The 21,115-nt window shown below is 43.6% G+C and overlaps 1 protein-coding gene across 1 annotated transcript in view; it reads left to right on the plus strand.

Annotated features, from left to right (window-relative positions):
- Nucleotides 1-21,115, plus strand: part of tek (TEK tyrosine kinase, endothelial) — a 54,458-nt gene that overhangs the window by 9,051 nt on the left and 24,292 nt on the right. The window contains exons 2-4 of the mRNA XM_029692487.1: nucleotides 18,109-18,249; nucleotides 18,637-18,816; nucleotides 19,393-19,503. Coding sequence (XP_029548347.1) covers nucleotides 18,109-18,249; nucleotides 18,637-18,816; nucleotides 19,393-19,503 — 432 coding nt within the window. The remainder of the gene's footprint in view (nucleotides 1-18,108; nucleotides 18,250-18,636; nucleotides 18,817-19,392; nucleotides 19,504-21,115) is intronic.

Genomic DNA, 21,115 nt, shown 5'->3' on the forward strand with positions numbered 1-21,115 from the left:
AAGGTCCTTTGCTGTTGTTCTGGGATTGATTTTCACTTTTCGCACCAAAGTACGTTAATCTCTAGGAGACAGAACGCGTCTCCTTCCTGAGCGGTATGACGGCTGCACGTCTTCAATGGTGTTTATACTTGCATACTATTGTTTGTACAGATGAACGTGGTACCTTCAGGCGTTTGGAAATTGCTCCCAAGGATGAACCAGACTTGTGGAGGTCTACAATTGTTTTTCAGAGGTCTTGGCTGATTTGTTTTGATTTTCCCATGATGTCAAGCAAAGAGGTACTGAGTTTGAAAGTAGGCCTTGAAATACAGCCACAGGTACACCTCCAATTGACTCAAATGATGTCAATTAGCCTATCAGGAGCTTCTAAAGCCATGACACCATTTTCTTGAATTTTCCAAGCTGTTTAAAGGCACATTAAACTTCTGACCCACTGGAATTGTGATACAATGAATTATAAGTGAAATAATTTGTCTGTAAACAATTGTTGGAAAAATGACTTGTGTCATGCACAAAGTAGATGTCCTAACCGACTTGCCAAAACTATAGTTTGTTAACAAGACATTTGTGGAGTGGTTGAAAAACAAGTTTTAATGACTCCAACCTAAGTGTATGTAAACTTCCCACTTCAACTGTACAAGAGATGAAGCCGTTCATATTAAAATGTGTCTCCTTGGCCTTTTAATCAATTGTGTGTATCATCTCATTGATGATGATGTTTAAACTCAACTGGATTTAATGTGTCACTTTAATATTAGATTTATTAAAAAAAATAAATGCTGTAAGATCAAAACATAGCACTTCCCCCTGTAAACCTACACCCTGGTTCTCAGGGGTCCTCAGGAATATTCTTCCCCCTATAAACCTACACCCTGGTTCTCAGAAGTCCTCAGGAATATTCTTCCCCCTATAAACCTACACCCTAGTTCTCAGGAGTCCTCAGGAATATTCTTCCCCCTATAAACCTACACCCTGGATCTCAGGGGTCCTCTGGAATATTCTTCCCCCTATAAACCTACACCCTGGTTCTCAGGAGTCCTCAGGACTATTCTTACTTCAACAACAATAGCAGGGCGAGGTTTCCTGAACATTAACACATAGGCAGAACACAATCAGCTGGCTGCTTGTGTGGAAGGAATGCTTTACAACAGTAGCTGCTGGGGGAATGACAGGAACATTATATTCACTTGATCTTAGCTGAATGTTCCTGCTTTACCCAAAAAACATGTCAGCAAAGGTGAAGATATAAAAAAAATCTTTATTTAACTAGTCAAGTCAGTTAAGAACAAATTGTTATTTACAATGACGGCCTAGGAACAGTGGGTTAACTGCCTTGTTCAGGGGGCAGAACGACAGATTTTTACCTTGTCAGCTCGGGGATTCGATCTTGCAACCTTTGGACTAGGTTGCAACCACTCTAACCACTAGGCTACCTGCCGCCTCTACACTCTAACCACTAGGCTACCTGCCGCCCCTCCACTCTAACCACTAGGCTACCTGCCACCTCTACACTCTAACCACTAGGCTACCTGCCGCCTCTACACTTTAACCACTAGTCTACCTGCCTCCTCTACACTCTAACCACTAGACTACCTGCCTCCTCTACACTCTAACCACTAGACTACCGGCCTCCTCTACACTCTAACCACTAGGCTACCTGCCGTCCCCACACTCTAACCACTAGGCTACCTACCAACTCTACACTCTAACCACTAGGCTACCTGCCTCCCCTACACTCTAACCACTAGGCTACCTGCCTCCTCTACACTCTAACCACTAGGCTACCTGCCACCTCTACACTCTAACCACTAGGCTACCTGCCTCCTCTACACTCTAACCACTAGGCTACCTGCCTCCTCTACACTCTAACCACTAGGCTACCTGCCTCCCCTACACTCTAACCACTAGGCTACCTGCCTCCTCTACACTCTAACCACTAGACTACCTGCCTCCTCTACACTCTAACCACTAGGCTACCTGCCTCCCCTACACTCTAACCACTAGGCTACCTGCCTCCTCTACGCTCTAACCACTAGGCTACCTGCCTCCTCTACACTCTAACCACTAGTCTACCTGCCCCCCTACACTCTAACCACTAGGCTACCTTCCACCTCTACACTCTAACCACTAGGCTACCTGCCGCCCCTCCACTCTAACCACTAAGCTACCTGCCACCTCTACACGCTAACCACTAGGCTACCTGCCTCCTCTACACTCTAACCACTAGGCTACCTGCCTCCTCTACACTCTAACCACTAGGCTACCTGCCACCTCTACACTCTAACCACTAGGCTACCTGCCTCCTCTACACTCTAACCACTAGGCTACCTGCCTCCCCTACACTCTAACCACTAGGCTACCTGCCTCCTCTACACTCTAACCACTAGTCTACCTGCCCCCCTACACTCTAACCACTAGGCTACCTGCCGCCTCTACACTCTAACCACTAGGCTACCTGCCTCCTCTACACTCTAACCACTAGGCTACCTGCCTCCTCTACACTCTAACCACTAGACTACCTGCCTCCTCTACACTCTAACCACTAGGCTACCTGCACCCTCTACACTCTAACCACTAGGCTACCTGCCGCCTCTACACTCTAACCACTAGGCTACCTGCCACCTCTACACTCTAACCACTAGGCTACCTGCCTCCCCTACACTCTAACCACTAGGCTACCTGCCTCCTCTACACTCTAACCACTAGGCTACCTGCCTCCTCTACACTCTAACCACTAGGATACCTGCCGCCCCGAACAAATTACAGAGTTAAGAAGTGAAGTCTTCTTGGTACTAAACAGAGGTCAAACAGTATTCTTGGATCAACAGAGGTCAAACAGTATCCTAGGATCAACAGAGGTCAAACAGTATTCTTTGATCAACAGAGGTCAAACAGTATCCTAGGATCAACAGAGGTCAAACAGTATCCTAGGATCAACAGAGGTCAAACAGTATCCTAGGATCAACAGAGGTCAAACAGTATCCTAGGATCAACAGAGGTCAAACAGTATCCTAGGATCAACAGAGGTCAAACTGTGTCCTAGGATCAACAGAGGTCAAACTGTATCCTAGGATCAACAGAGGTCAAACTGTATCCTAGGATCAACAGCGGTCAAACTGTATTATAGGATCAACAGAGGTCAAACAGTATCCTAGGATCAACAGAGGTCAAACAGTATCCTAGGATCAACAGAGGTCAAACAGTATTATAGGATCAACAGAAAGGCCCAAGATGTTTCATAAGAAGGATGGTTTGATATGGTTGCTGCATACCGAAAGGTGATGGGGTAATATGAAACAGGTTTCCAGAGTTGGGACTATTCTCCCTGAGTGAATGATGTGTTTGTCAGGATCGTGCAGTGGATGCACAGCATGTGAGAAACTTCACACATCTTTCTCTGTCCAGGGGGTTGATACACTGCAGAATATGTGTGTGTGTGTCAAGAGGTCAGACCATCAGAGGGCTAGCTGCGTAATAGAACCATGATCTCTTCCATATTCCCTCTCTCTCTCTCTTCTCTCTCTCTCTCTCTCTCTTCTCTCTCTCTGCTCTCTCCTCTCTCTCCCTCTCTCTGCTCTCTTCTCTCTCTGTGTGTCTCTCTCTCTCCGCTGTCCGTCCTCTCTCTCATCTCTCTCCGCTCCATCTCTCTTCTCTCTCTCTCTTTCCTATCTTCTCTCTCTCTCTCTGCTCTCTACGTTCTCTCTACTAAACCTCCTGCTCCCTCTTCTCTCTCTGTGTCTCTCTCTCTCTCTCCTCTCTTCTCTCTCTCTCTACCTCTCTGTCTTCTGCTCTCTTCTCTCTCTCTCCTCTCTGTCTTCTGCTCTCTTCTCTCTCTCTCCACCTCTCTGTCTTCTGCTCTCTTCTCTCTCTCTCTCCCCCTCTCTCTGCTCTCTTCTCTCTCTGTGTGTCTCTCTCTCTCTCCTCTCTTCTCTCTCTCTCTCTCTCTCTCTCTCTCTCTCCTCTCTTCTCTCTCTCTCCTCTCTTCTCTCTCTCTCTGTGTGTCTCTCTCTCTCTCTCTCTCTCTCTCTCTCTCTCTCTCTCAATTTAAGAGCTTTATTGGCATGGGAAACATATGTTAACATTGCCAAAGCAAGTGAAATAGATTATAAACAAAAGTGAAATCAACTATAAAAAATGAACAGTAAACATTACACTCACAAAATTCCAAAGGAACAGAGACATAAATATGGGTTATATTTACAATGGTGTTTGTTGTCCACTGGTTGTCCTTTTCTTGTGGCAACAGGTCACACATCTTGCTGCTGTGATGGAACACTGTGGTATTTCACCCAGTAGATATGGGAGTTTATCAAGATTGGGTTTGTTTTTCTAATTCTGTAATCTGAGGGAAATATGTGTCTCTAATATGGTCATACATTGGGCAGGAGGTTAGGAAGTGCAGCTCAGTTTCCACCTCATTTTGTGGGCAGTGTGCACATAGCCTGTCTTCTCTTGAGAGCCAGGTCTGCCTACGGCGACCTTTCTCAATAGCAAGGCTATGATCTCTGAGTCTGTACATAGTCAAAGCTTTCCTTAAGTTTGGGTCAGTCACAGTGGTCAAGTATTCTGCCACTGTGTACTCTCTGTTTAGGGACAAATAGCATTATAGTTTGCTCTGTTTTTTGTTGATTCTTTCCAATGTGCCAAGTAATTCTCTTTTTGTTTCCTCATGATTTGATTGGGTCTAATTGTGTTCCTGTCCTGGGGCTCTGTGGCGTCTGTTTGTGTTTGTGAACAGAGCCTCAGGACCAGCTTGCTGAGGGAACTCTTCTCCAGGTTCATCTCTCTGTAGGTGATGGCTCTGTGGGGTCTGTTTGTGTTTGTGAACAGAGCCCCAGGACCAGCTTGCTTAGGGGACTCTTCTCCAGGTTCATCTCTCTGTAGGTGATGGCTTTGTTATGGAAGGTTTGGGAATCACTTCCTTTTAGGTGGTTGTAGAATTTAACGGCTCTTTTCTAGATTTTGATAATTAGCGGGTATCGGCCTAATTCTGCTCTGCATGCATTATTTGGTGTTCTACGTTGTACATGGAGGATATTTTTGCAGAGGCCTCAATTTTGTGTTTGTCCCATTTAGTGAATTCTTGGTTGGTGAGCGGACCCCAGACCTCACAACCCCAAACGGCAATGGGTTCTATAACTGATTCAAATATTTTTAGCCAGATCCTAATTGGTATGTCAAATTTTATGTTCCTTTTGATGGTAGAAGGCCCTTATCTCTGAGATTGTTCACAGCTTTGTGGAAGTTACCTGTGGTGGTGATGTTTAGGCCGAGGTAGGCATAGTTTTTTGTGTGCTCTAGGGCAACGGTGTCAAATTGGAATTAGCATTTATGGTTTTGGCAACCATTATGATCTGGTGCTTCTGTCCCCAACCAAGGAGGGCCCAGGTCTGACAGAATCTGTGCAGAAGATCTAGGTGCTGCTGTAGGCCCTCCTTGGTTGGGGACAGAAGAACCAGATCATCAGCAAACAGTAGACACTTGACTTCAGGTTCTAGTAGGGTGAGGCTGGGTGCTGCAGACTGTTCTAGTGCCCTCGCCAATTCGTTGATATACACTATATATACAAAAGTATGTGGACACCCCTTCAAATTAGTGGATTCTGCTATTTCAGCCACAACCCGTTGCTGACAGGTGTATACAATCAAGCACACAGCCATGCAATCTCCATAGACAAACATTGACAGTAGAATGGCCTGTACTGAAGAGCTCAGTGAACTCTCTCATCTTCCACCTCTGCTCTCCACCAGTTGTAAATCGCAGCTAGCTCAGAGACAGATAACAGTCAAAGACCAGAACGGCTTTGAAACACTGACCCATCAATCCTGCCTGACCAACTGGTCAGTGTACTTTAGGTGGATGGATATCCCCCACTAGTCACTTAAAAGGAGAGAAGAGCTGTTGCTGATTTACAGCTAGAGGACATGGTCATGGTCATGGTCAGAGCTATGACACTGCATTGGCATTTTGTTTTGAACAATGCGGATTAATCTCAGATGCTTCCATCTTTATGTGTGAGCCAAAATAAATTGGTGCTTTTAGTAACAATGGCTGCCGGAGGGAAAACTGGCAACAAGTCAATTGAGTTCAGATGGGTACAGAAACATTCCATTGATTCCATACATTAGGGTTAATAAACACAGGGGGAAGGAAGGGAACCACCACAGACTGTATGTATTAGCTGATCGTACTACAACTAATGATGATGGATGAGATCGGGCTGATAACCTGTCAGGGTAGCTACATCCAACCTGGACTCAGGGGTAGACGTAAAATAGTCAACGGAAATCTGTGACTCTCACATGAGTATGATATGTTATGTTTGGTATGTATTATTATAATTTTTTTCGGTATGTATTAATTTGTGGATGTCCATCATGCAATTCTTACAATATGTTATGAATTTGCAATATGTATGATATGTTGGGAATTCCAATTCGTTGTGGCTAAGGTTGGCTAGGTTTCTAGGTAGCTTACGCTAATGTTCGCTAGGTGCACAGCTGCCAGAAAGGCGAGACGGCATTTCCCCCAGTACTTTTCAATCTGGTGTGGTGCCCCTAATTTGTTTTCCAGGTCAACACTGACATGCTCTGTTGCAGTCTACCATTGAAGACGCAGAAAAGTCATGCTATTTGTATTTTGAGCAGTGTGATTGGTTGTTCATTCAAAGCAACGCTACGCTTCCACGAGTCACAACTTTTGAGCACTCGAGCAATACAGAAGTCGATAGCAACGTTCACACAGCACACGTTAACGTTAGCTGTTCTGAACAAAGCGAATTGCCCATCAATCTATTCATTGGCCATGTTTATTTTAGGGGAAAGTAATTTACAAGTAAACTGTTCAACAGTGAACATACTAGCAATATGCTGGCTACTGTTGATAGTGTGCAAAAAGAAAGCTACAAAAATACACCTTTAGCTAGCCTACTGTAGCCATGACGATCTCTCTTTTGGAATGCAGTTGTCTTAAAAGGGGCAGTGTCTTATTTTGTCCCCAAAAAATTTACAAAAAATGAACGTGATTAATACAATGCAATTCTAAAGAATAGAGTAATGACTCACATTGCTAAATTATATTACACAGCTTTTAATACATATCATACAGTGAGGGAAAAAAGTATTTGATCCCCTGCTGATTTTGTACGTTTGCCCACTGACTGATATAACGATTTTTATGACATGCGTTTTTCTGGATTTTTGTTGTTGTTATTCTGTTTCTCACTGTTCAAATAAACCTACCATTAAAATTATAGACTGATCATTTCTTTGTCATTGGGCAAATGTACAAAATCAGCAGGGGATCAAATACTTTTTTCCCCTCACTGTAACAACCAAATGTAGCCTGTTAATATCTGAATATAGAGAGAAACCATGTCAATCTATAGGCCCTGCATGACCCATATGCATTTCAAAACTACACCATGTCGGGTCTAGTTGAAAATGTTTTCACCCAGGAGATTTTTGGCCAACTGGCTCGGGTTGGACCAGTGAGGAAAAAAAAGTTAACGTTGTACCCTGTCATACAGTAGCCTACGATTACGAACCACATTTTTACCTGACCAGGTCATGAGAAAAAGACACACGTTCATTTTCCCACACCACATTTGAACCTGTTGACCCCACTGCTGGAGCTAGGGTTAGGTTAAGGTTAGGGGAAGGGTTAGCTAACATGCTAAGTAGTTGCAAAGTAACAAGTTGCTCGTGATTAGCTAAAGTTGCCCGTGATGCGATTCGAACACTCATCCTTCGGGTTGCTAGACATTCGCGTTATATGTCCACCCCGATCATCCACCCTCCTTTCATTTTAGTCTTAAGTAACGTTCTGTCTTATGTGACCACACCAAACGTTAATATGTTATGTCGTACATACATGGCTACATACACATAAATAAGGTGGCGCTGAAGAGGATGGCTGACCTTTTACATGCCCGTAATCAATTGTACAATTTTGTTCGTTTTTTTTTTTTTGCGTTGTTTGTATGTAACTTTTTTATTTTTTTATTTATTTTGTTGCTGCTACTGTCTCTGCTACCGTTTCTGGAAGAAGCTTTTTCCTTTAACGAGTCCAACGAGAAAGATATACTGCTCTCCCGGGGACAGGCCCAGATCCCCGTCATTTGTGTGAAACAAAGATGGTGAAAAAGAGGATACAGATCAGGCTGCCTTTTGAGAATCCGTAGGCGAGCGAGTAAACTCGCACTGCCTTCTGTTCTATTGGCTAACATGTAATCATTGGAAAATAAAATTGATGACCTACGATTACGATTATCCTACCAACGGGACATTAAGAACTGTAATATCTTACGTTTCACCGAATCGTGTCTGAAGGACGATATGGATAACCTGGCGGGATTTTCCATGCACCAGCAGAACAGAGAAGCTACGAGGGGTGGGGGTGTGTGTTTATTTGTCAATAACAGCTGGTGCGCGATGTCTAATATTAAAGAAGTCTCGAGGTATTGCTCACCTGAGGTAGAATACCTCATGATAAGCTGTAGACCACATTATCTACCAAGAGAGTTCTCATCTATATTATTCATAGCCGTCTATTTACCACCACAGACCGATGCTGGCACTAAGACCGCACTCAACCAACTCTATAAGGCCATAAACAAACAAGAAAATGCTCATCCAGAAGCGGCTCTCCTAGTGGCCGGGGACTTTAATGCAGGGAAACATAAATCAGTTTTACCAATTTTTTACCAGTATATCACATGTGCAACCAGAGGGGGAAAAAACTATAGACCACCTTTTCTCCACACACAGAGATGCATACAAAGCTCTCCCTTTAGCAAATCTGACCATAAATCTATCCTCTGATTCCTGCTTACAAGCAAAAACTAAAGCAGGAAGTACCAGTGACTCGCTCAATATGAAAGTGGTCAGATGATGTGGATGCTAAACTACAGGACTGTTCTGCAGCAGAGACTGGAATATGTTCTGGGATTCATCCAATGGCATTGAGGAGTACACCACATTAGCCACCTGCTTCATCAATAAAAGCATCGACAATGTCGTCCCCACAGTGACCGTACGTACATTTCCCAACCAGAAGCCATGCATTACAGGCAACATCCGCATCGAGCTAAAGGCTAGAGCTGCCGCTTTCATCGAGTGGGACACTAATCCAGTTGCCTATAAAAATCCTGCAATGCACTCAGACGAACCATGAAACAAGCAAAGCGTCAATACAAGATTAAGATTGAATCGTACTACACCGGCTCTGACACTCGTTGGATGTGGGAGGGCTTGAAAACTATTACGGACTACAAAGGTAAACCCAGATGCGAGCTGCCCAGTGATGCGAGCCAACCAGATGAGCTAAATGCCTTTTATGCTGGCTTCGAGGCAAGCAACACTGAAGCATGCACGAGAGCACCAGCTGTTCTGGATGACTGTGTGATAACACTCTAGGTACCCGATGTGAGCAAGACCTTTAAACAGGTCAACATTCACAGAGCCACGGGGTCAGATGGATTACCAGGACGTGTACTCAAAGCATGCGCGTACCAACTGGCAAGTGTCTTCACTGACATTTTCAACCTCTCCCTGACTGAGTCTGTAATACCTACATGTTTCAAGCAGACCACCATAGTCCCTGTGCCCAAGGAAGCAAAGGTAACCTGCCTAAATAATTACCGCCCCGTAGCACTGCCCTTTCCCACCTGGACAAAAGGAACACCTATGTGAGAATGCTGTTCATTGACTAAAGCTCAGCGTTCAACACCATAGTGCCCACGAAGCTCATCACTAGGCTAAGGGCCCTGGGACTAAACACCTCTCTCTGTAACTGGATCCTGGACTTCCTGACGGGCCGCCCCCAGGTGGTAAGGGCAGGCAACAACACATCTGCCACGCTGATCCTCAACACTGGGGCCCCTCAGGGGTGTGTACTTAGTCCCCTCCTGTTCTCCCTGTTCACCCACGACTGCATGGCCAAACACAACTCCAACACCATCATTAAGTTTGCTGACGACACAACAGTGGTAGGCCTGATCACCGACAACGATGAGACAGCCTATAGGGAGGAGGTCAGAGAACTAGCAGTGTGGTGCCAGGACAACAACCTCTCCCTCAATGTGAGCAAGACAAAGGAGATGATCGTGGACTACAGGAAAAGGAGGGCTGAACAGGCCCCATTAACATCGACGGGGCTGTAGTGGAGCGGGTCGAGAGTTTCAAGTTCCTTGGTGTCCACATCACCAACGAACTATCATGGTCCAAACATACCAAGACAGTTGTGAAGAGGGCACGACAAAGCCTATTCCCCCTCAGGAGAATGAAAAGATTTGGCATGGGTCCCCAGATCCTCAAAAAGTTCTACAGCTGCACCATTGAGAGCATTCTGACCAGTTGCATCACCGCCTGGTAAGGCAACTGCTCGGCATCTGACCGTAAGGCACTACAGAGGGTAGTGCGTACAGCCTAGGTAGGGGTGGTATACAGAAGATACCCTATTTGGGAAAGACCAAGTCCATATCATGTCAAATCAAATTCAATTTTATTGGTCACATACATATGGCAGATGTTAATGCAGGTGTAGCGAAATGCTTGTGCTTCTAGTTCCAACAGTTCAGTAATATCTAACAAATAATCTAACAATTCGCCAACAACTACCTAATACACACAAATCTAAAGGGGTGAATGAAAACATGTACAGCTGAAGTCGGAAGTTTACATACACTTAGGTTGGAATCATTAAAACTCGTTTTTCAACCACTCCACAAATTTCTTGTTAACAAACTATAGTTTTGGCAAGTCGGTTAGGACATCTACTTTGTGCATGACACAAGTTATTTTTCCAACAATTGTTTACAGACAGATTATTTCACTGTATCACAATTCCAATGGGTCAGAAGTTAACATACACTAAGTTGACTGTGCCTTTAAACTGCTTGGAAAATTCCAGAAAATTATGTCATGGCTTTAGAAGCATTTGATAGGTTAATTGACATAATTTCAGTCAATTGGAGGTGTACCTGTGGATGTATTTCAAGGCCTACCTTCAAACTCAGTGGCTCTTTGCTTGACATCATGGGAAAATCTAAATAAAATCAGCCAAGACCTCAGAAAAAAATTGTAGACCTCCACAAGTCTGGTTCATCCTTGGGAGCAATTTCCAAACGCCTGAAGGTACCACACTCATCTGTATTAACAATAGTACGCAAGTATAAACACCATGGGACCACGCAGCCGTCATACCGCTCAGGAAGGAGACGTGTTCTGTCTCCTAGGGATGAACGTACTTGGTGCGAAAAGTGCAAATCAATCACAGAACAACAGCAAAGGACCTTGTGAAGATGCTGCAGGAAACAGGTACAAATGTATTTATACCTACAGTAAAACGAGTCCTACATCGACATAACCTGAAAGGCCGCTCAGCAAGGAAGAAGACACTGCTCCAAAACCACCATAAAAAAGCCAGACTGCGGTTTGCAACTGCACATGGGGACAAAGATTGTATTTTTTTTAGAAATGTCCTCTGGTCTGATGAAACAAAAATAGAACTGTTTGGCCATAATGACCATCGTTATGTTTGGAGGAAAAAGGGGGAGGCTTGCAAGCCGGAGAACACCATCCCAACCGTGAAGCACGGGGGTGGCAGCATCATGTTGTGGGGGTGCTTTGCTGCAGGAGGGACTGGTACACTTCACAAAATAGATGGCATCATGAGGGGGAAATGATGTGGATATATTGAAGCAACATCTCAAGACATCAGTCAGGAAGTTAAAGCTTGGTCGCAAATGGGTCTTCCAAATGGATAATGACCCCAAGCATACTTCCAAAGTTGTGGCAAAATGGCTTAAGGACACAAAGTCAAGGTATTGGAGTGGCCATCACAAAGCCCTGACCTCATTCCTATAGAACATGTGGAGGCAGAAATGAAAAAGCGTGTGCAAGCAAGAGGAATGGGCCAAAATTCACCCAATTTATTGTGGGAAGCTTGTGGAAGGCTTCCCGAAACGTTTGACCCAAGTTAAACAATTTAAAGCGAATGCTACCAAATACTAATGGAGTGTATGTAAACTTCTGACCCACTGGGAATGTGATGAAAGAAGTAAAAGCTGAAATAAATCAATCTCTCTACTATTATTCTGACATTTCACATTCTTAAAATAAAGTGGTGATCCTAACTGACCTAAGACAGGACATTTTTACTAGGATTAAATGTCAGGAATTGTGAAAAACTGATTTTAAATGTATTTGGCTAAGGTGTATGTAAACTTCCGACATCAACTGTAGCTATTAAAAAACTATATATATTCAAAAATATATAATTTCTTTAATTAACAATTAATATAGGTAATATTGTCGGCAGTTCATGCAAAGGATTGTTACCTATAAGCAGGATTGCCATTGCATTACATTACATTTTTGTCAAGAAATGATTATTATTTTAGCAAACAATTATTGTGATTCATCCTACACACACACACACACACACACACACACACACACACACACACACACACACACACTCAAACCTTTTCTCCTACAAACAACCATAAGTTCAGATGTTCAACGGTTGTTCCATCCCAGAGCCCAACTCCAGAAAGGACCTGATGTACGAATGCATGTACAGTTACTGTCACGACCTCCGCCAAAGTTGGTCCCTCTCCTTGTTCGGGCGGTCGACGTCACTGACCTTCTAGCCATCGCTGATCCATTTTTCATTTTCCAATGGTTTTGTCTTGTCTTCCATCACACCTGGTTCCAATCCCATCAATTACATGTTGTGTATTTAACCCTCTGTTTCCCCTCATGTCCTTGTCGGTGATTGTTTATTGTAAGTGTGTCACGTCCTGACCAGTAAAGGGGTTATTTGTCATTGTAGTTTGGTCAGGGGGTGTTTGTTTTGTGTGTTTCGGTGTTTTTGGTTTAGGTTCTATATTTTTTATTTCTATGTGTATATCTAGTTTTCTATTTCTATGTTGGATTTTTGGCAATGACCTCCAATTAGAGGCAGCTGGTTGTCGTTGTCTCTAATTGGAGGCCATATTTAGTTGGGTTTGTTTTCACTTGGTGTTTTGTGGGTGGTTATTTTCTGTATAGCCTGGGAGCCTTATGGAACTATTTTCGTCATTTGTTTATTTTGTTTAAGTGTTTTCATCTAATAAATTAAGAAGATGAGCACTTTACCCACTGCGCCTTGGTTCAATCCTTACGACGCCTATGACAAAGTGTATGTGTACGTCTGTACTGGTGTGCGTCGGGTTATGTTACCCATTTGATTTTTATTATTCTGTTTTCCTGGTGGGTTTTTGTAAATTAACTGCGCCGTTGGAAACAGTTATTTCTCTCCTGCGTCTGACTTCTCTGCCGCCAGTTAAACACCACTACAGTTACAGTTGCAAGATTGGCAAAAATGGGGAGATTTGATTAAACACACGCCATGTCCTGGGTGATGGAGATCAGCTCTACCCCGTTCCCCTGAAACACACACTGGTCCCCCCCTCTACCCCATTCCCCTGAAACACACACTGGTCCCCCCCTCTACCCCGTTCCCCTGAAACACACACTGGTCCCCCCTCTACCCCGTTCCCCTGAAACACACACTGGTCCCCCCTCTACCCCGTTCCCCTGAAACACACACTGGTCCCCCCTCTCCCCCGTTCCCCTGAAACACACACTGGTCCCCCCTCTACCCCGTCCCCCTGAAACACACACTGGTCCCCCCTCTACCCCGTTCCCCTGAAACACACACTGGTCCCCCCTCTACCCCGTCCCCCTGAAACACACACTGGTCCCCCGTTGTGCCCTTTTCCCCCAAGCATCTCTGTGCAGTCAGACCTTAGATTATTTTGTGCCACCAGGGTCACAATAATTTGCCCCCCTACTCATGGGTTACTGCAGCCAGTGATAACAGCGCTGCCACTACCTCGGTGGGGGGGGGGGGGCACCCCACCGGAATCCCCACCGTCTAAGTACAAGGTCGTCAAGGTTCTTGATAGCAGCTTTGAGAATTTCCTTGTGTATTATGCTCTCCTATCAATCAAATGTATTTATAAAGCCCTTCTTACATCAGCTGATGTTACAAAGTGCTGTACAGAAACCCAGCCTAAAACCCCTAAACAGCAAGTAATGCAGGGTGGCTAGGAACAACTCCCTAGAAATGCTCCAATCAAACCCTGCCAGGCAGGCTCAGAATATTGACGGGGCTGTGCTGCTCTAGTAGGTCTCTGACCACATTCGTCTTTCTGTTTTGTCTGCATATAGGCAACTTACAGTACAGAAGGCCCATAAAACAGATACGGATTTCTCTATACTGTATGGGGTCGTTCAGGTGGGTGTCTAGGGTATAGGGTTGGGGACCATTCCATCATGATAGGAGAACGTAGATGTATAACTCATTATAAAATGTATATTCCTCATTTGCACAACATTGAAAGCTCTCTCGCTCAACTCCTGCTCACAGACACACATTGGTTCTAGGTTATTCAACCATTTTCTTTCTCACTCACTTAACGCCACACTTTACCAAACACCAAAAAACACACTCCACAACTTCCATCACAATACATTCACACATACCCCCATACTGTATACACCCTCACATACCCCCTCACATATCCCATACTGGATACACCCTCACATACCCCCATACTGTATACACCCTCGCATACCCCCATACTGGATACACCCTCACATACCCACATACTGTATACACCCTCACATACCCCCATACTGTATACACCCTCACATACCCCCATACTGGATACACCCTCACATACCCCCATACTGGATACACCCTCACATACCCACATACTGTATACACCCTCACATACCCCCATACTGTATACACCCTCACATACCCCCATACTGGATACACCCTCACATACCCACATACTGGATACACCCTCACATACCCACATACTGTATACACACTCACAAAACCCCATACTGGATACACCCTCACATACCCTCATACTGGATACACCCTCACATACCCCCATACTGGATACACCCTCACATACCCCCATACTGGATACACCCTCACATACCCCCATACTGGATACACCCTCACATACCCCCATACTGGATACACCCTCACATACCCCCATACTGGATACACCCTCACATACCCCCATACTGGATACACCCTCACATACACACATACTGTATACACCCTCACATACCCCCATACTGTATACACCCTCACATACCCCCATACTAGATACACCCTCACATACACCCTCACATACCCCCATACTGGATACACCCTCACATACTCCCATACTGGATACACCCTCACATACCCCCATACTGGATACACCCTCACATACCCATATCCTGTATACACCCTCACATACCCCCATACTGTATACACCCTCACATACACCCTCACATACCCCCATACTGGATACACCCTCACATACCCCCATACTGGATACACCCTCACATACCCCCATACTGGATACACCCTCACACACCCCCATACTGTATACACCCTCACATACACCCATATACTGGATACACCCTCACATACCCCCATACTGTATACACCCTCACATACCCCCATACTGTATACACCCTCGCATACCCCCATACTGGATACACCCTCACATACCCACATACTGTATACACCCTCACATACCCCCATACTTTATACACCCTCACATACCCCCATACTGGATACACCCTCACATACCCCCATACTGAATACACCCTCACATACCCCCATACTGTATATACCCTCACATACCCACATACTGTATACACCCTCACATACCCCCATACTGTATACACCCTCACATACCCACATACTTTATACACCCTCACATACCCACATACTGTATACACCCTCACATACCCCCATACTGTATACACCCTCACATACACCCTCTAATACCCCCATACTGTATACACCCTCACATACCCCCATATTGTATACACTCTCACATACCCCCATACTGGATACACCCTCACATACCCCCATACTGTATACACCCTCACATACCCCCATACTGTATACAACCTCACATACACCCTCACATACCCCCATACTGGATACACCCTCACATACTGGATACACCCTCACATACCCCCATACTGTATACACCCTCACATACACCCTCACATACCCCCATATTGGATACACCCTCACATACTGGATACACCCTCACATACTGGATACACCCTCACATACCCCCATACTGTATTCAGCCTCACATACACCCTCACATACCCACATACTTTATACACCCTCACATACCCACATACTGTATACACCCTCACATACCCACATACTGTATACACCCTCACATACCCCCATACTGGATACACCCTCACATACCCCCATACTGTATACACCCTCACATACCCCCATACTGTTTACACCCTCACATACACCCTCACATACCCCCATACTGTTTACACCCTCACATACACCCTCACATACCCCCATACTGTTTACACCCTCACATACACACTCACATACCCCCATACTGTTTACAGCCTCACATACACCCTCACATACCCCCATACTGTTTACACCCTCACATACCCCCATACTGTTTACACCCTCACATACCCCCATACTGTATACACCCTCACATACCCCCATACTGTTTACACCCTCACATACACCCTCACATACCCCCGTACTGTTTGCACCCTCACATACACCCTCACATACCCCCATACTGTTTACACCCTCACATACACCCTCACATACCCCCATACTGTATACACCCTCACATACCCACATACTGGATACACCCTCACATACCCCCATACTGTATACACCCTCACATACACCCTCACATACCCCCATACTCTATACACCCTCGCATACACCCTCACATACCCCCATACTCTATACACCCTCACATACCCCCATACTGTATACACCCTCACATAATATCTAACTAAATGCTTGTTTTCCCAGCTCCAACAGTGCAGTAATATCTAACTAAATGCTTGTGTTCCTAGCACCAACAGTAGTATCTAACTACATGCTTGTGTTTATAGCTCCAACAGTAGTATCTAACTAAATGCTTGTGTTCCCAGCTCCAACAGTAGTATCTAACTAAATGCTTGTGTTTCTAGCTCCAACAGTGCAGTAATATCTAACTAAATGCTTGTGTTTCTAGCTCCAACAGTGCAGTAATATCTAACTAAATGCTTGTGTTCCCAGCTCCAACAGTAATATCTAACTAAATGCTTGTGTTCCCAGCTCCAACAGTGCAGTAATATCTAACTAAATGCTTGTGTTCCCAGCTCCAACAGTACAGTAATATCTAACTAAATGCTTGTGTTCCCAGCTCCAACAGTAATATCTAACTAAATGCTTGTGTTTGTAGCTCCAACAGTGCAGTAATATCTAACTAAATGCTTATGTTCCCAGCTCCAACAGTAATATCTAACTAAATGCTTGTGTTCCCAGCTCCAACAGTACAGTAATATCTAACTAAATGCTTGTGTTTCTAGCTCCAACAGTGCAGTAATATCTAACTAAATGCTTGTGTTTCTAGCTCCAACAGTGCAGTAATATCCCAAAATTCAATCAGACACGGTGTTTGTAAACATCACATGATTCTTTCACCGCGGATTAATAACACACACTAGCATCATCACCACACACTGATACCAATGAAGAGGTCAATGTGTTAAACTGGTACCAATGAAGAGGTCAATGTGTTAAACTGGTACCAATATAATGTAGAGGTCAATGTGTTAAACTGGTACCAATATCATGTAGAGGTCAATGTGTTAAACTGGTACCAATATAATGTAGAGGTCAATGTGTTAAACTGGTACCAATATCATGTAGAGGTCAATGTGTTAAACTGGTACCAATGAAGAGGTCAATGTGTTAAACTGATACCAATGTCCCCAATATCATGAAGAGGTCAATGTGTTAAACTGATACCAATATCATGTAGAGGTCAATGTGTTAAACTGGTACCAATATCATGTAGAGGTCAATGTGTTAAACTGATACCAATATAATGAAGAGGTCAATGATGAGAAACTGTACACCTTTGTTTACTAATGATGTCATTTCCCAACCAAATGAACAATTTCTTTTCACTTTGTCTTGTGTCTACTATCTCTGATACTTATCTCCTTTTGTAAATGGAGTGTCTCCGTCCGTCTGTCTCAGGTGATGCCCTAGACATAGCGGACCTGACCTTGGTGAACCCTGACCCCATGGTGACGTCATCAGACTCCTCCCTCCATTGTGTCAGTAGTGATTGGACGTCCCGACAGGACATCGTTACGTCCAGCGCCAGCAGTACCCTGGGTAATGGGGATGGGACTTTCACACAAGATGAACACATTCCCCTTTGCAATTCTAACGTGTTCCATTGGCATGTCAAATAACATGTTTCCAATACAGTTGAAATTTGTAGAATTGTTTTTGTCGTTGTATTTTACCATATCAAATCAAATCAAATGTATTTATATAGACCTTCTTACATCAGCTGATGTCACAAAGTGCTTATACAGAAACCCAGCCTAAAACCCCCAAAACAGCAAGCAATGCAGGTGTAGAAGCACGGTGGCTAGGAAAAACTCCCTAGAAAGGCCAAAACCTAGGAAGAAACCTAACCATACACTTTCTTGTTACATTAAAATGTGTTATTGTGTAGTTATTGTATTTCCAACACATTGTTAACATGCCTGTTAGGTATGGGCCGCGACTTCCCCCTGACCCACCCCCAGAGCCTGCCCGTCAGCCCTGATACAGCCTACCACCATGCCTCCAAGATCGAATGGAAGACACGCAGTGATATCTTTGGAGAATTCTACTGCAGGGCCAGAAAGAGTGACAAAAATCAGATATATACTTATAAGATGCTGAATGAAGGTAATAACGCATTCATATTGTGTTCTAGATTGTACAGTTCTGTATTTTCTATTGCAAAAAAAATATGTTATGTTTTGAGGTTTTCGGGTGGCTCCTAAATGAAACAAGTTTTAAATGAAACAAGTTCACCGTTGACACATTTTATGCCACATTCCATTGTGGCATGATAAATTGTTATTCTGACTCCCTAAATGAAACAATGTCAAGCCTACAGACAGACAGGGAGGGGGTAGGATTTCTGGTACGTGAACATTTTCTTCCTGTCAAAGTGTTTGTTTGCCTGATGCCTTCCTTTCTGGAGCCTTAGTCACACGGCAAAGTTACAGCAAAACTGTCACCATTAATCCCCTTTTCTGTCTGTTTGGCTTTGATTGTTTTCATTAGAGAGTTACAATAACATTATTTCTGTTCACTGTTTATTTAATATTTTGTGAACTACGTGACAGAATTACACAACAATTATTTAAATCTAGCAGAAAACTAAGCACTATTGAGAACTCTTCCAGACCGCTGTGCTTTCTGGTTTCTGCTGTCTGTTACTTATTCTACCATTGTGCTTATATTTCCCCCACCTAGCTGCATTCTTGCCAGAGTCCCTGACCATCACAGTCAGCATAGGAGAAGATGTCAACATCTCTTTCACACGCAGGAAAGTGTTCGCAGAGGACGCAGTGATCTATAAAAATGGTAAACCTTACAGCATGTAGCCTGTTTGTCCCTAACCTTAAACCTAATAATCCGTTTTAAGTGAAAAATAGGCATTGAAGCCTAAAAATAAAGGAAATTCACATGAGCACCACAATGCCTACTCCACCCATGCTCCACCAAGGTTTTCCATCACACAGCTTTGACAGGCTACAGTAGCTATGTTGGTATTGTACTTCAGACTATGTGTAGGAAGGTTGCTTAGGATTCAAACCTTCTCAAACAGCCCGATTCATTCTCTTAGAGGAGGTGCTTCCACAATAATGTAATTTGTACCGTATAGGTTTCTTCATCCACCACAGTAAGATATTATCCTATTACGTTACCTTTTCATGCTTTAAAAAAAAAATTAAATGAAAGAAAGCTTTGCTTTTATACTTACAAGAACCTCAGGAATTGTTCTTTATTTAATCCATTTTAGAATAAGGCTGTAACGTAATAAAATGTGGAAAGAAGTCAAGGGGTCTGAATACTTTCCGAATGCGATGTATATGAAGTTCATAACTAGCTTACTATTTCTTAACAAAGCAAATTTGTTTTCTCGGTTATGGTTTGTGTTGTGGTCATGGTTGTTCTTAGTTGAAGAAATGTAGTGTAGCTAACTGCAGTGTTGTTTCTTGTCTGAAATCTGGCTACCTCGTCTTACCATAGCTTTGGTCTGTGCAATGCAAATGAACTCGAGCACCGTGTCAGTTTTACCAAAGTTTGGTAGTTTTAAATTTAACGTAACTAATGTTAACTAGCTATGTTTTGCGTAAGAAAGTATGATATATTGTGGTGCATGAACTGGCCATACACGGTAGCTAAAGTTATAGTTTTACGTTGGCTAACGTTACCTAGCTAGCTAGTTAATGTTAACTGGCCATCATAGCAGCCGATGATGTTTGCTAGACTATTTGTGCTCTGATTACACACAAGTATCTAGATCAGCAGTTTACACATGATGACTTCAGCCTTATATGAAAAACCTTACTTGGCAAAATATAGCTAGCTAGCTTTCTATGTTTTGTTTGTTAGCTACCTAATCAACGTTAGCTCTCATCTGACTGGTATAACTTTACGTTAGCTGACTAGTTAGCTAGCTACCTAACTAATAAAAACAAACACACATTTATTGCCTCGCTACCTTTTATTTCCTAGCTATCGACAGAGGCTGGCTGCTGTGCTTTGTACAATCATGCTAACGTTAGCTAGTTAACTACCAAGCTAATCAAAATATCTGCTTGTGTTTATTGATTAACCTCAGGTTGAATACCACCATATAGCTTAGCGATATACAGTAGCCTAGGTTTGTTCCATACACTTCTTCTGACTGGCAGCTGTGTTGTTGCCGAGCAACCAACCCGGTGTTAGAACTCTGAGATTTGTCTGAAAAGATGTTAGCATTGTTAGAAATGCTGCGAAAAGGTAGCACATCATTGTTTCTTAACGGACAAAAATTAGCATGTGAGGGCGATTCAATTATAAATGTAATCAGAACACTTGCTCCTACAAAACTTACTGAGTCTAAAAGAAAGCTCAACAATATTCACATACAGCCCACGGGTCAACAATATTCACATACAGCCCACGGCTCAACAATATTCACATACAG

The sequence above is a fragment of the Salmo trutta genome, chromosome 15, assembly GCF_901001165.1.
Source record: "Salmo trutta chromosome 15, fSalTru1.1, whole genome shotgun sequence".
In the NCBI taxonomy this organism is placed as follows: domain Eukaryota; kingdom Metazoa; phylum Chordata; class Actinopteri; order Salmoniformes; family Salmonidae; genus Salmo; species Salmo trutta.